The 12,057-nt window shown below is 41.1% G+C and overlaps 1 protein-coding gene across 15 annotated transcripts in view; it reads right to left on the bottom strand.

The window, feature by feature from the left end:
• The window catches only part of PCM1 (pericentriolar material 1), a 46,637-nt gene extending 36,836 nt beyond the window's left edge, over positions 1-9,801 (bottom strand). For 3 of the 15 annotated variants that reach the window (XM_063335406.1, XM_063335403.1, XM_063335405.1), the window contains exons 1-7: positions 9,542-9,764; positions 5,235-5,366; positions 4,363-4,608; positions 2,935-3,207; positions 2,211-2,381; positions 1,915-2,031; positions 507-695 (exon numbers count right to left, since the gene is read on the bottom strand). In XM_063335406.1, the coding sequence (XP_063191476.1) occupies positions 507-695; positions 1,915-2,031; positions 2,211-2,381; positions 2,935-3,207; positions 4,363-4,608; positions 5,235-5,330 (1,092 nt within the window). In that variant the 5' untranslated portion in view covers positions 5,331-5,366; positions 9,542-9,764. Of the gene's footprint in view, positions 1-506; positions 696-1,914; positions 2,032-2,210; positions 2,382-2,934; positions 3,208-4,362; positions 4,609-5,234; positions 5,367-6,405; positions 6,458-9,541 lie in introns of all 15 variants that reach the window. The other 12 variants (XM_063335397.1, XM_063335404.1, XM_063335407.1 and 9 more) reach the window with 9 other exon arrangements.
• Between the last annotated feature and the right edge of the window lie 2,256 nt (positions 9,802-12,057).

Genomic DNA, 12,057 nt, shown 5'->3' with positions numbered 1-12,057 from the left:
AAGCCCCTTAGTCTTTCCTGTTCCAACCAAATCCTTATATAACAGCTATACAAAAACATTTGTGGAACAAGTTAAGGCTACTATTCTTTGATTTATTTTCTCTACATGCTATTAGCTTAAATTTGCCCTGGCAGACCATCAATGTGAACATGACAAATGTCTGAAAGTCACATTTACAATGTTTTCCCAGAAAGAGAACAGCAAAACTGGAAGGATCACCTACATAAAATCAGAACAGCTGCTGTACAGAGTTACATGAAGTACTTTCTCTGTCAATGTTGACACTTCAGAAGAGAAAGTTGTCAAACATCTCTATTTCAATTATATAAAAAAAAACCTCTAGGCAAAGAAGATTGATTCAACAAAAAGACAGCTGGACACAGACAAGCAGGCCAAATAGGAACATTCACTGTAACAAATATATTTGAAGCAGTTAACAGGAGGAAAAAAAAAAAAAGAAAACAAAATCAGCCTATTTGAGTCTAAAATAATATTTTGAAGTGTACCTTTGAAGTCAATCCATGTTCTTGGCTATTAATCCTACAAGGCCAGATTTCCCTGTCATTCACAGCAGCTCTGTCACTTTTCCCTTTAGGGCTTGCTGTAACATCAGTGTCTGTAACCTGTTCTTGTGAAGCTGAATTCCCTAGTTTGTCCTCAATGCGGGGCCGAACGCTCAAACTAAAAGATACCTCCTTTATTAAATAGTTTAGTATGTTAGATTTTGAACACGTGCTCCAACTTAGCATGCATTTTTAAGTTACAAACCTACCCACTTGTATCTTGTCAAATAACGAAAACAAGTATCAAATAAAATCTACTAAAGACATTTTTAGTCATTCTTAGAATTTTAATAAGTCCCTATATAGCAATCAAGTATTCATTCTGCAGTTAATATATATAAGCTGCATGTTAAGAGAAATTAGACGCAAAATGAAGAGCCAAACATCAAAACTAAAACCCATTTTGCAAAGAAGATAAAGAAAAATACAAGTTTACAGGCATACTATGTAAAAACTACTTTTTTTTTTTCCTGTGTTTTTCAAATTTTTTTTTAAAGTTAAAAAGTACATCTTCCACATCTAACATATTATTTCTTTACAGGGATAGAAGAAGTTCTTACAAAGCTAAAAATAATTACAAAAACTTCTTAATATTTTAACTGCTGTTTTACTTCCAAGCATGTAAATTCTCCTCATCTGTACAACATTCAGAGTACTAACTGCCTAAAGGAGTACCAGCTCTCTAGTACCTTTTCTCAGTATATTAGTATTGGAAGATGTAAAACATAAGTTGTTATTAAAATGCTTTTGTATCTACTACAAGAATTGTTTACCATGCTAACATAAAAGCTTTCTATTTATAAAAGGAAGACTGTCTGTGTATCTCAGAACTAAATTCAGAACACATTTTCTAAAAGGTGCTCATCTCTCCAAAAAAGGAGAGAAACTTCTGTGTTAGGTCAGTACTATCATATCACTAGAAAGATGCTTGGGCAATGGCCCACTAACGATTCACCTCTAACCCTCTCCTCACCCAACACCAGCAAGTTTTCCCCGCTAACAGAAACAAACTTCGAGATGAAAAATTGTATAGAAAACTATTCCTTCCTACATCAATACAGTGCATGCTCTGCCAAAGCAAACATTTAACATTTCATCCTACTTCAAAGAAAGACTAAAGATTTTTTTAAAAACTAATCAAGATATCTTGTTGTGACAGAATCATTAATTTTTTCCCCATATAAAAAAATAATAATCCACACATGCGTAAACACCTCCTGAACAGAGTGTTTGGAGATTCACTATTTTTTAATTGAAGTGCAGATTATGGCACTATCACAACAATCAGGACAAAACCAAAACAAAACAAAGACTTCATTTCTAGCACCTTAATTACTAAAAGGCAGCTTACCGTGGTATCTGAAGCCTCAGACTGCACATCAATGTTTAGCGATGTGCTCTCACCTACAGAACCAGATCCCACAGCTGAATCTATAGTCCGAACATCCTCCTCCTCATTTTCTCTAGCCTGAAATATTTCATTGGCATAAATCAAAAGCTATATAAAGGGGGCAGTAAAAATGAACTATGGAAGGTACTACATATCAAACAAAACGAACACCCCCAGTAGCACCATCAAAACATCAATGGTCAACTCCTAAAAAAGCTTACAGTGCAGAAACAAATATATTATGTTCTCAAACTTACAAGCATCTTTTGCAAAAATTTCAGATAGGATTTCTCCTGCTCTTTAAGGTGATCTATAAGGTGTGATAAACGCTCAACATTGGCCGATCTTTCATTTTTCTCTACAAGATCATCCCGCATGGAGCTGGCCTTAGCAATATAGTCGCGAATCTGAACTAGTCTGCTCACAATCTGTAAAGACACTGAAATTACTGAATGCATTCAGCTACAGCTTTAATGTATTTAATGCACAAGACATGGTGACAGCAACAGCAAAGCAGTAATTAAAGAGGGACATACTAGTACTTTCAATCCTATAAGCACACTTCTACAAGTGGTTAAGAGCTTTTATAAGGATAGATTTATGCATGCATGAATTTGCAAGGCTGAAGCACAGGGCTTCTTGTCAATATAGGCTAAAACAGAACTGAGATCATTAACATATGAAAATATTAAACTGTGAGAGTAATTTCTGGAACCGTATAAAAGTGAACCAACCTCCAAGTTGAAAATTAATACTGCTTCTGTTACCAATAAGCAGATTTCTAAAGAACAATACATGATTAAGTTTGGCTTCACATTTTCCTCAAGTTGCCTTTTAGAACAGTGGGAGGACAAGCATTTCAAATAAAGATTTAACAATTATACTACTCAGAAATTTAGAAAGATGCACTGAAAAGTCACAAGGTAATTAAAACCCTTCCAAGAGTCAATGTTCTGTAGACTTTATAGGCTATGTAAATACCTGGCTACTATCCATAGCTGGTTCTCTCCTTCCATCTTCTTGAGCAGAGACTTGACAATTTTGCAAGAAATCCTTGCTCAGAGCAGCTCCAAACAACTCTTTACATTGCACTGATACTCCACTTTCCTTTTTTTGGGAACCTGAGGCAGGATCTTTGCTTTTGTTAGTGTTTATCTGCAGTGACAGGAAGTTGAACGGTTTTTTGTTTTCATTAAGTTGTCGTTTGTTGTTAGCAGCCGTTGCCCTGCCTTGAGAATCACTTCCAATGCTTCTCTATAAACAAACAAACAAAAAAAAAAAAGAACAATTGCTTTTCTTTTTCCCCTCTCCAATATATTCTCAACACTGATTAGTTTCACTGCTTGGATTACCAGTTCTGCAGTATTATTAGACTGATTTTAAATTTATCGTATTAGTCACTGACTAGCCAAAAGCTAAAGACAGTGCCGGCAATTTTTGCCATACAGTTTTCAAAAAGCAACCCACCCTCCCAGAACAGCTGGGAAGCAAAAGGGTTCTGCAGTTCCTCAGAGCTTAGTTCCTCATCCTTTTCACTTTTACTACGGTGGCGTCCACTTTTAGTACAGTGAAAGGCATCCTACTTCTCCAGGTACATTTGAGAGAATAACAACTTGCAGCAACATAATCACTTGCAGAATATGATACCTTGTTAACTTCAGCTTTCCTTTAGAACATTATGAATAGCAACTTGTTGCTGTAATGTACATCTGCGGAGGAAGTTATGCCCAGTCTTTATATTCCAAGTCAAAGCCATGAATCACATTTGAAAGAATCTTCACAGCCCAAACAAGTTAACAACAAACTCTGGCAAAGATTAACAAGGCTCTATTCTGAAACTGTTAGCACAAATATATGCTTTGTTACCAAAGAATTAACCCCTCATACTTTTGATTGTTTTGGACAAGGGAAGGATAAGCGTGCCGTATTCCCAAAGAAACAGTTATGGCTCAAGAGTTCATGCCACACATTTCAGTACACTCTACTGAGGAGCAGTTTTTAATGCTACTCTTCTGCTTAATGCACAAGGATAACAGTGTTCAGAAACCGAGTGGCACTTCAAGAACAGGCTTTCAAAATAAGGTAACAGATATTTTCCAGTGGCAGACAAGTATGATGAGTAAGAAATACTAATCTGAGGACACAGGAATTTGTTAAAGATTAAGAGGAATAAAGCAAAGACAGCTAGCATACTCTCAAGCATAGGAAAGCCACAGTGCTGAACTTCCCATAATCTCCTCAAGGTCAAGACCAGAATTTTGATTTGTCGCCCATGGTGCCTGTAAGTTGTTGGTTTTTTTTACCTTAATCACTTATGAAAGCTTTCTTTATTCATCTGTCAAATTATTAAGAGATAGCTGAATAAATTTTCTAGTCACATTTACAGTGGGACCTAGTATTCACACAAACCTGATCCAGATCACTGAAGTTTATTCTTTGCTTAAGCCTTTCTAGTTCAGCCTGCTCTGGAACAGACATCTGGGTCATGTATCGAGCATGAGGAAAACTATGAGGAGTTCTGGTCTTCCGCCGTCCCATTCCAGGTGAGGATTCTGGAGATATATCATTAGTCAGCCTCGTTTCAGCTTCCCCACCAAGCTTTTTCTTGTTTTTTTCTGAAGATCTGTTTGCTTTCTTCTGTTGACTTCCCCAGTCCTTAAGGGGAAGAACAGGGAAGGACAAAAAGATCATATCTGTTATTCACATAGATAAAAACTAAATGTTTTAATTCAGTGAAAGAGAGTTTACTTTCATTTTAGAAGTAAAAATAAAAAGTGATATCAAAATAGGCACCAAGTTTTCTAGAGCAAACATCACATCACAAAATATAATTTTCTCCACTGCATGAATTAAAAATAGCTTGTTAGGAAATTTTAAACCCATTTCATCCTACTACGCATTACATTAACTTCAACTGAAATTAAATTGTATTTTTCTTCTTGGCTGAAGACTCTTCAGCAGTTTAGAACTTTTAAAGTTAAAGAGTTTTCACTGTCATGAAACCTACAATGCTTTTGTGCCTAGCTACATTATTTACACAAAACACCTCCCATAAGTACATCTACAGACCACAACCTCTGAATTACACTCATTGCTTGCTTACATCTACCTCAATTATTTTTGGTTTTGTTGGTTATATTTGTTGGTTTTGCAGATACTTACCTGTAAAGGTGTACTGACAAGGCTTAGGGTTTTGCATTGTTACCTGCCACTAACAAGATCTACCTGGTAATTTTAATCTACAGCATAAAATGGCAACTGAAAGATAAAATAAATTATACCGTGTTGTTCAGCCGGTCATCAAGGCTCTCATTGCTCCAGCTAGGCAAGTCCTGATCATTCATGCCTTCTTCAAAGGGACCACCTCCTGTTGCCATGACAAGCAATCAATAAAAAGAATCTAAAAGAAACAGCTGAAAGAAATGTGCTGTATTAAAATCAGTTTATGCAGAATATTTTAAAGATTCATAATCTGAGATCGCAACTACGTATTCGTTATACAATGCAAGCACAAGGCTGTTCTAGGAAACTAAAACCCCTGCTTACTAAACCATGTTACTAAAAATGTAACAGTGAGAAGAACACAGATACTGGCATTAAAAATTAAACACGTGGGTTTGGTTTGGGTTTTTTTACCTCTTTTTTTTTTAATCCCTGCTCTTAGAAAGTAAAGAATTATACATTTTTTTTTAAGGCTCTCGATTTTCCTCATTTTACAATACACTATCTAGTACTTGGAAAGACTGCTTTGTGATTCATAAAGCCTGCACTTTCAGGTCCAGGGTGATGTCCGTTCAATACAGTAAGTGACTTCGGAGACCTACTATGTCAAACTTTCGCATTTATTTCAATACTAAGATGCCAACAACAGAGCACTGAAGGCACAGAAAATAGACATCAATTAAAGGATTTTTACTTTCTTTACTACAGGTTAAGTTATTTAAGTAGTGAATGCCATGCCACTTACATTATACTATCTAGCAAAACCAAACAAAATAATTTGAGTTTCCTGGAGCTTTGCTGCTCTCTAATAGTGACATTCTGTGCAATATAAAGCAATCTACATCTTAAAAGTCTTCACTTTCACTTCTAGTTTGACATTAGTAATAAAAGTTGTTAAAGCCGAAATATTGGAAACAAAGTATTCCTTTATAGCAGTAAAATTAGATTAGTCTGTTGAAAAAGATGAAGAATACATAACTGTGTATACTCTCAGGCTGCAACAAAAATTGTGTAGCCTAAGTGCTGCTGGCAGAGTTCCATCACACAAGCTACAAACTTTTTTTTATAACAGCTATGAAGTTCCATTACAGACGTAGAAGAAAAACAGTCTTGCAGAGAATTACATTTTCCAGTTATTTTTAACTGCTATGTTAGGACACGATCCTAGCTTTAAGTGCAAAAAAAAAATTTAAAAGACCATTTATTTTTAAAGATATTATTGCAACCTACCTACTATTAAATTTCATACTAAGATGTCACACAGTGCAAGTGAAGAAGTCACCTAAAACTCAAGATTAAGAAGTTATCTAAGGTGGTTTCTTTTTATAATCACTTCCAGGAAAAGAAAAAATAAATCCTGAACTAAGTTTAAAAGCTTTACTACTACACCTATCTTGCTTAGGTACAGCATTCAATCAAAATCACACAGTACAGCCCTCTCAGAAGGTGCTCTTGCACAAGGCAGCGCTTTTATGCAAACACAGTCTATTACTATACCATTAAGGAAATGGGATCTACTGGGTATGCCCACTGTACCATAACCACATCTCCACTCAGCTGTGTGCCAACCTAAGTCACGCTAACACAGTTAGGAGTAATTCAGCTTGTGCATCTCACAATCAGCATCATAACACAGGTACAATTAAGCGTCTGCTACTTTGGGAACCAGCAGATCTGTGCACTACTGCCCTTACAGGTTTATTCATTCTCTCTCCTTTGTCGCAACAGAAGTGTCTACTAGACTGTGCAATAGAAGGGCACCACCTACAAACTAGCTAGCCAACAAACAAAACCGAAATTAAAAAAAACACAGATGAGTTCTCAATTGGATAAGCTCCCTGATCTGGCTAAACTTATGACTATATAAGAATTATCTGTAGGCTCAAGGAAGGCAAATAAAAGCCATGTCATCAGGAGCAGCAAAACCAGCCAGATCAACTGTAAAACCACACCTTCTATGCAACTTTCACTCAGGTGAACTGTCAGATTTATTTAGAAAATAAGAACACAATGCCATTTCTCATTTTGTTTTCTTGTAAAAGCAGAAGCATCCCATGACAAGTTCACAGGGAAGCTCTCCTGCCAACTCAAGGTAAATTTGACAAGCATTCAAAACAAATACATAGTTATCAGTTTAGCTTATTTTAGAAAACAGCTATGTTTTGTAAGAACTTTCTTCATTTACAGATAGACTGTTCTGCTTTGTAGATGTGCAAGACCCAACATTTTAACTGGTACTCTATCCTGACCTATGCCACTAAGCATAATGAGTTCATCTTGACAAGATTAGAGGCCATCTGGGTTTATAGTCCAATTCAGTAAGCTGTTTCCTCATCATCATGTTATATAATTCTACAAAAACCATAGCAAAAGAAGTTTTTCCCTACCCTCCACTGTAACAACAAGAAGTGGCGATATTTCTCTTTACATAATAGAAACAGCTTTTGTGAAAGTTTTAAATTAAATAAATGTTAATAGTTATCTTCAACTATCTTTGCTGTAAGAATCTCTGATTATCTCTGAAGTAAATTCATGGCCACAGATGGAATATTCTGAATAATATTCTCAAACAAGGACACTAGGCATATGCCAATGCACCCTACTAAATACAGCTCAAAAATAACAATATCCTGATCACTTCCAGCAAGCGGATTTTCAAGTGTTCTAACAGAACTATGCCCTTCCCAGAGAGCAAGTCTCTAAACTTTCATACTATAGTCTGTGATATTTCCAAATGAGTTATATTCAAGTGAGTTTAAGATCACAGAGCTATGCTGATATTTTACCCCTTCAACTCAGTTAAAAACACAAAGAGGTTCAGCTAGCTTTTTTCTTAGAGATGAAACTCCCATATGAAGCTATGCTTTTCACCTCCCCACACACATTTCATTAATTAGTATTTTTTCTTACTTTGCATTTACCAGCTATTTCCAGAAGAAATCCTCTTATAAAAGCTTTGGTATCCTCTCTGTATGCTATTTCTGCATCTAGCAACCCATTACCAATCTCAGTTTCCTGCACATTATAGAATCTGTATATAAACTCTATTCAAGCATGTGCACACTGCCTTACATTTACTAGGGACTTGGAAAAAAAAAAAAAAAAGAAAGACTTTCAAGTATATTTTCTACAGAAATAATAACTAATCTTAACATGTAAGATTACAGTCAAAACATGTAAGATTGTAGTCAAAACACATTTTGTACACGTAACAGCAATACGCAAATTGCTCAAAAGTATCACTACAAAACATGCTAACAATCAAAGACACATATTTTAAACAGCTTATTTTTAACAGCAGAGTTGGTTTTCGCATTGTTTCCCTATAGCATTCACGTGAACTGCAAGAGCTCTGTAGAGCACTTAACATTGCACATAGAAATTTTTGAAAACTACAAATTAAATGGAAAACAAAAAGTTGTAGAAAGCCACCATAAAGCTGTAAAGACTAAAAATGGGATCAAACTTTTCTTTAAGTCTAGCTTTTGAAGACATGCGCTCCTCACTGAGCATTAACTTAGCATTAGCTCATTAAATGCCTATGCAGAGTATTGCCAACCATACAGTATCACTGCACAGGAGCAGAAAACGTCCTCTCGTTGCACCAGAGCCCCCTCACCAGCAAGGAGCCAGGAGACCTGCAAACTCAAACACCCGGACCAAGGGAGCGATAGAACCATAGAACTGTCTAGGTTGGAAATGACCTTGATCGAGTCCAACCATCAACTTCACACAGCCAAAACCATCATTAAACCATGTCCCTCAGCACCACACCTACACGTCTTTCAGATACCTCCAGAGATGGTGATTCCACCCCTTCCCCGCGCAGCCCGTTCCAATGCTTGACAACCCTTTGGGTGAAGAAATTTCTCCCTAATAACCAGTCTAAACCTCCCCTGCACTACCAGCCTACCGAGCCCTTCCCGGGCGGCTCTCCCCGCCGCCGACGCTGCCTGCGGACCGGGTGACCCGCGGCGGCACTGCCCGCCCAGCCGCTGCCTGAGGCGGCCGGAGCCGGTGGGGAGGCGGCGGAAAGCCCGCTCCTTCCCGGCGCCAAAACCCGGGGCATCGGAGGGGGAGGGATGGCGGTAGGCGGGCTCTCCTCGAAGCGCCTCAGGCAAAACGGCGGCCGTTGCCACAGCCCCGCCGGCGTCTCCTTGGAGAGCGGGTAACGCGCCCTTCCCGGGGAGAGGGGCCGACACCCGCCCGCCCTGCTGACACGGCGAGGCGAGGCCGGGCCTGCCGCTCCCTCACCCCTCTCCTCGGCGGCCGGCCGCCCAGCCACACGGGCCCACAGGGTCGCCAAGGCCGGGCCCGGCCTCTCCCTCCCCGCGAGTGCAGGCTGTGGGGGGAGAGGGCGGCTCACCCCGCGGCGGAGGGGAGGCCACCCAGGCCTGGTTTCTCCTCCACCGCCGTTCGCTACCTCGCCGCCCGGCCGAGGGCTTCGCCTTCCGGCAGCGGCCTGCCTTCGCTGAAGGCCGCGGAAGGGCGCTGGCGGACGGGGCTGGGGGGACTCACAGCACTGCCTCAACGGCCGCCGCCATCTTGGCCACCACTGCGCCGAGGGGTGCGGGAGGCGGCCCCCAGCGGACGGATACACACCGTTACCTAGTAACCTCCCTCCGCATCATGCCCTTCCGCGCTGCGCATGCGCCGCCCGCCCCGGCCCTTCCCGCGCTTCCCTGCGCGCCGCTGTCTCGGCGAGGGGGGCGACCGAAACTCCAAATCCCAGAGTGCACTGCGCGAGGCGCGAGCCCACGCCCGCCCGCAGGGGCGCAGGGCCTTCTGGGAACGGTAGTTTTCCAGGCGGGGAACCGCCCACGCCCCCTGACAGGATCCGCGCGCGTCCCCCGGCGGCCTGAGGCGGGTTGCGAGGCGTCGGGCTCGTTTTACTGGTAAAATGAAATAGGAAAACGATGATGAACTCTATAAATGACGTTACCTGAATGGAAGACTAGTAAATAATAGAATCATAGAACAATAGAATGGTTTGGGTTGGAAGGGACCTTAAAGATCATCCAGTTCCACTCCCCTGGCACGGGCAGGGACACCTCCCACCAGACCAGGTTGCTTAAAGCCGTGTCCAACCTGGCCTTGAACCCCTCCAGGGACGGGGCATCCACAACTTCTTTGGGCAGCCTGTTCCAGTGTCTCACCACCCTTATAGTGAAAAATTTCTTCCTGATACCCAGGCAAAAGTTCCCCTCTTTCAGTTTAAAACTGTTACACCTTGTCCTATCAGTATGTGGCCTTGTGAAAAGGCCCTCTCCGACTTTCCTGTAGGCCCACTTTAGGTACTGGAAGGGGCTATAAGGTGTCCCTGGAGCCTTCTCCAGGCTGAACAACCCCAACTCTCTCAGCCTGTCCTCACAGCAGAGGGGCTCCAGCCCTCTCATCGTCTTTGTGGCCTTCCTCTGGACCTGCTCCAGATCCCTGTTGGTCCATGTCCTTATGTTGGAGGCTCCAAAGCTGGACGCAGCGCTGCAGGTGGGATCTCACCACAGCAGCATAGAGGGGCAGAATCACTCCCTCGACCTGCTGGCCATGCTGTTCTTGATGCAGCCTAGGATATAATTGGTTTTCTGGGCTGCAAACACACATTGCTGGCTCACGTTGAGCTTCTAATCCACCAACACCCCCAAGTCTTTCTCCTCAGGGCCGCTCTCAACCCATTCTCCGCCCAACCTGTGTTTGTGCTTGAAATTACCGTGGCAAATCACATAAAACCCTAACCGTGGACGAGGATCAGATCCCGTCCTCATTTGGAGCAGTATTGACTTGCAGACTCTGCTTCTCTCTGTGTTTGGTCTCCTGTAAGAAGTCACAGCCGAAAATGCAGTGGTGAAAAGGTGGAAATCAGTGTAGTATGTTCTGCCTTTATTCCTTTTTTTTTCTGCAACGTCATTGTTCCTGTTTTGCTACTTGCTTTAGGGCCTGTGCTTTACTGTTATGCTGCAATCATCCGCTTACTCCAGCCAGATAAACTTGTATTTAGCAGAAGTTCTTGTTGTTAGCCCTCAGGGGGCTGGACTTGCACAGTACACTCAGGACTTTTGATTTTTGTTTCAGTAAAGTTGATAGCATTTATATTTCTTTCATTTGAGGGGATTGCCCCTCATTGTCAGGATGGGAAAAATGAATTACCATTTTCAGCATTTCTATTACACTGAGTTTCTAAAGCAGAAGCATTAAATATTCACATAGGCCTCACGATTCATCTTGGGTGAGAAACACTCTACTGGTACTACATGGTAATGTAGGTAACCCCCCATCTCTGCCATATTAGTACTGATACCAATGTATTTTGCTGCACCAAAAAATAAATGACACATGAATCTATCTGTAATTCAGAAAAGGAACTAAAGAATTTGAAAACCTGTGAAATAAAAATGTTTCAATAAAAATATCATTGTTTTCTCCAGCAGATGCCCCTGTTTCAAAGGAATAGCTTTGGACAACATGTAGTGCGTGAAAGAGGTGAGCGTAAGAGTGCCTGTTACAGCAGCATGTTTCTCCCATTTCTACCATGGCCTACATGAACTGTATATCCATAACTCGGGCCACGAGGATGATCAGAGGGCTGGAGCACCTCTCCCATGAGGACAGACTGAGAGAGTTGGAGTCGTTCAGTCTGGAGAAAAGGCGGCTCTGAGGAGACCTTATAGTGGCCTACCAGTATCTTAAGGGGGCCTACAAGAAAGCTGGGGAGGGACTTTTTAGGCTGTCGGGTAATGGTAGCACTAGAGGGAATGGATTAAAACTAGAGATGGGTCGGTTCAGACTGGATGTTAGGAAGAAGTTCTTCACCATGAGGGTGGTGAGACACTGGAACAGGTTGCCCAGAGAGGTGGTGGAAGCCCCATCCCTGGAAGTTTTTAAGGC

Source organism: Chroicocephalus ridibundus, chromosome 5 (genome assembly GCF_963924245.1).
Source record: "Chroicocephalus ridibundus chromosome 5, bChrRid1.1, whole genome shotgun sequence".
Classification (NCBI taxonomy): Eukaryota; Metazoa; Chordata; class Aves; order Charadriiformes; family Laridae; genus Chroicocephalus; species Chroicocephalus ridibundus.
Note: the sequence above shows the minus strand (reverse complement) of the source record. Positions and strands in the feature narration are given on the sequence as shown.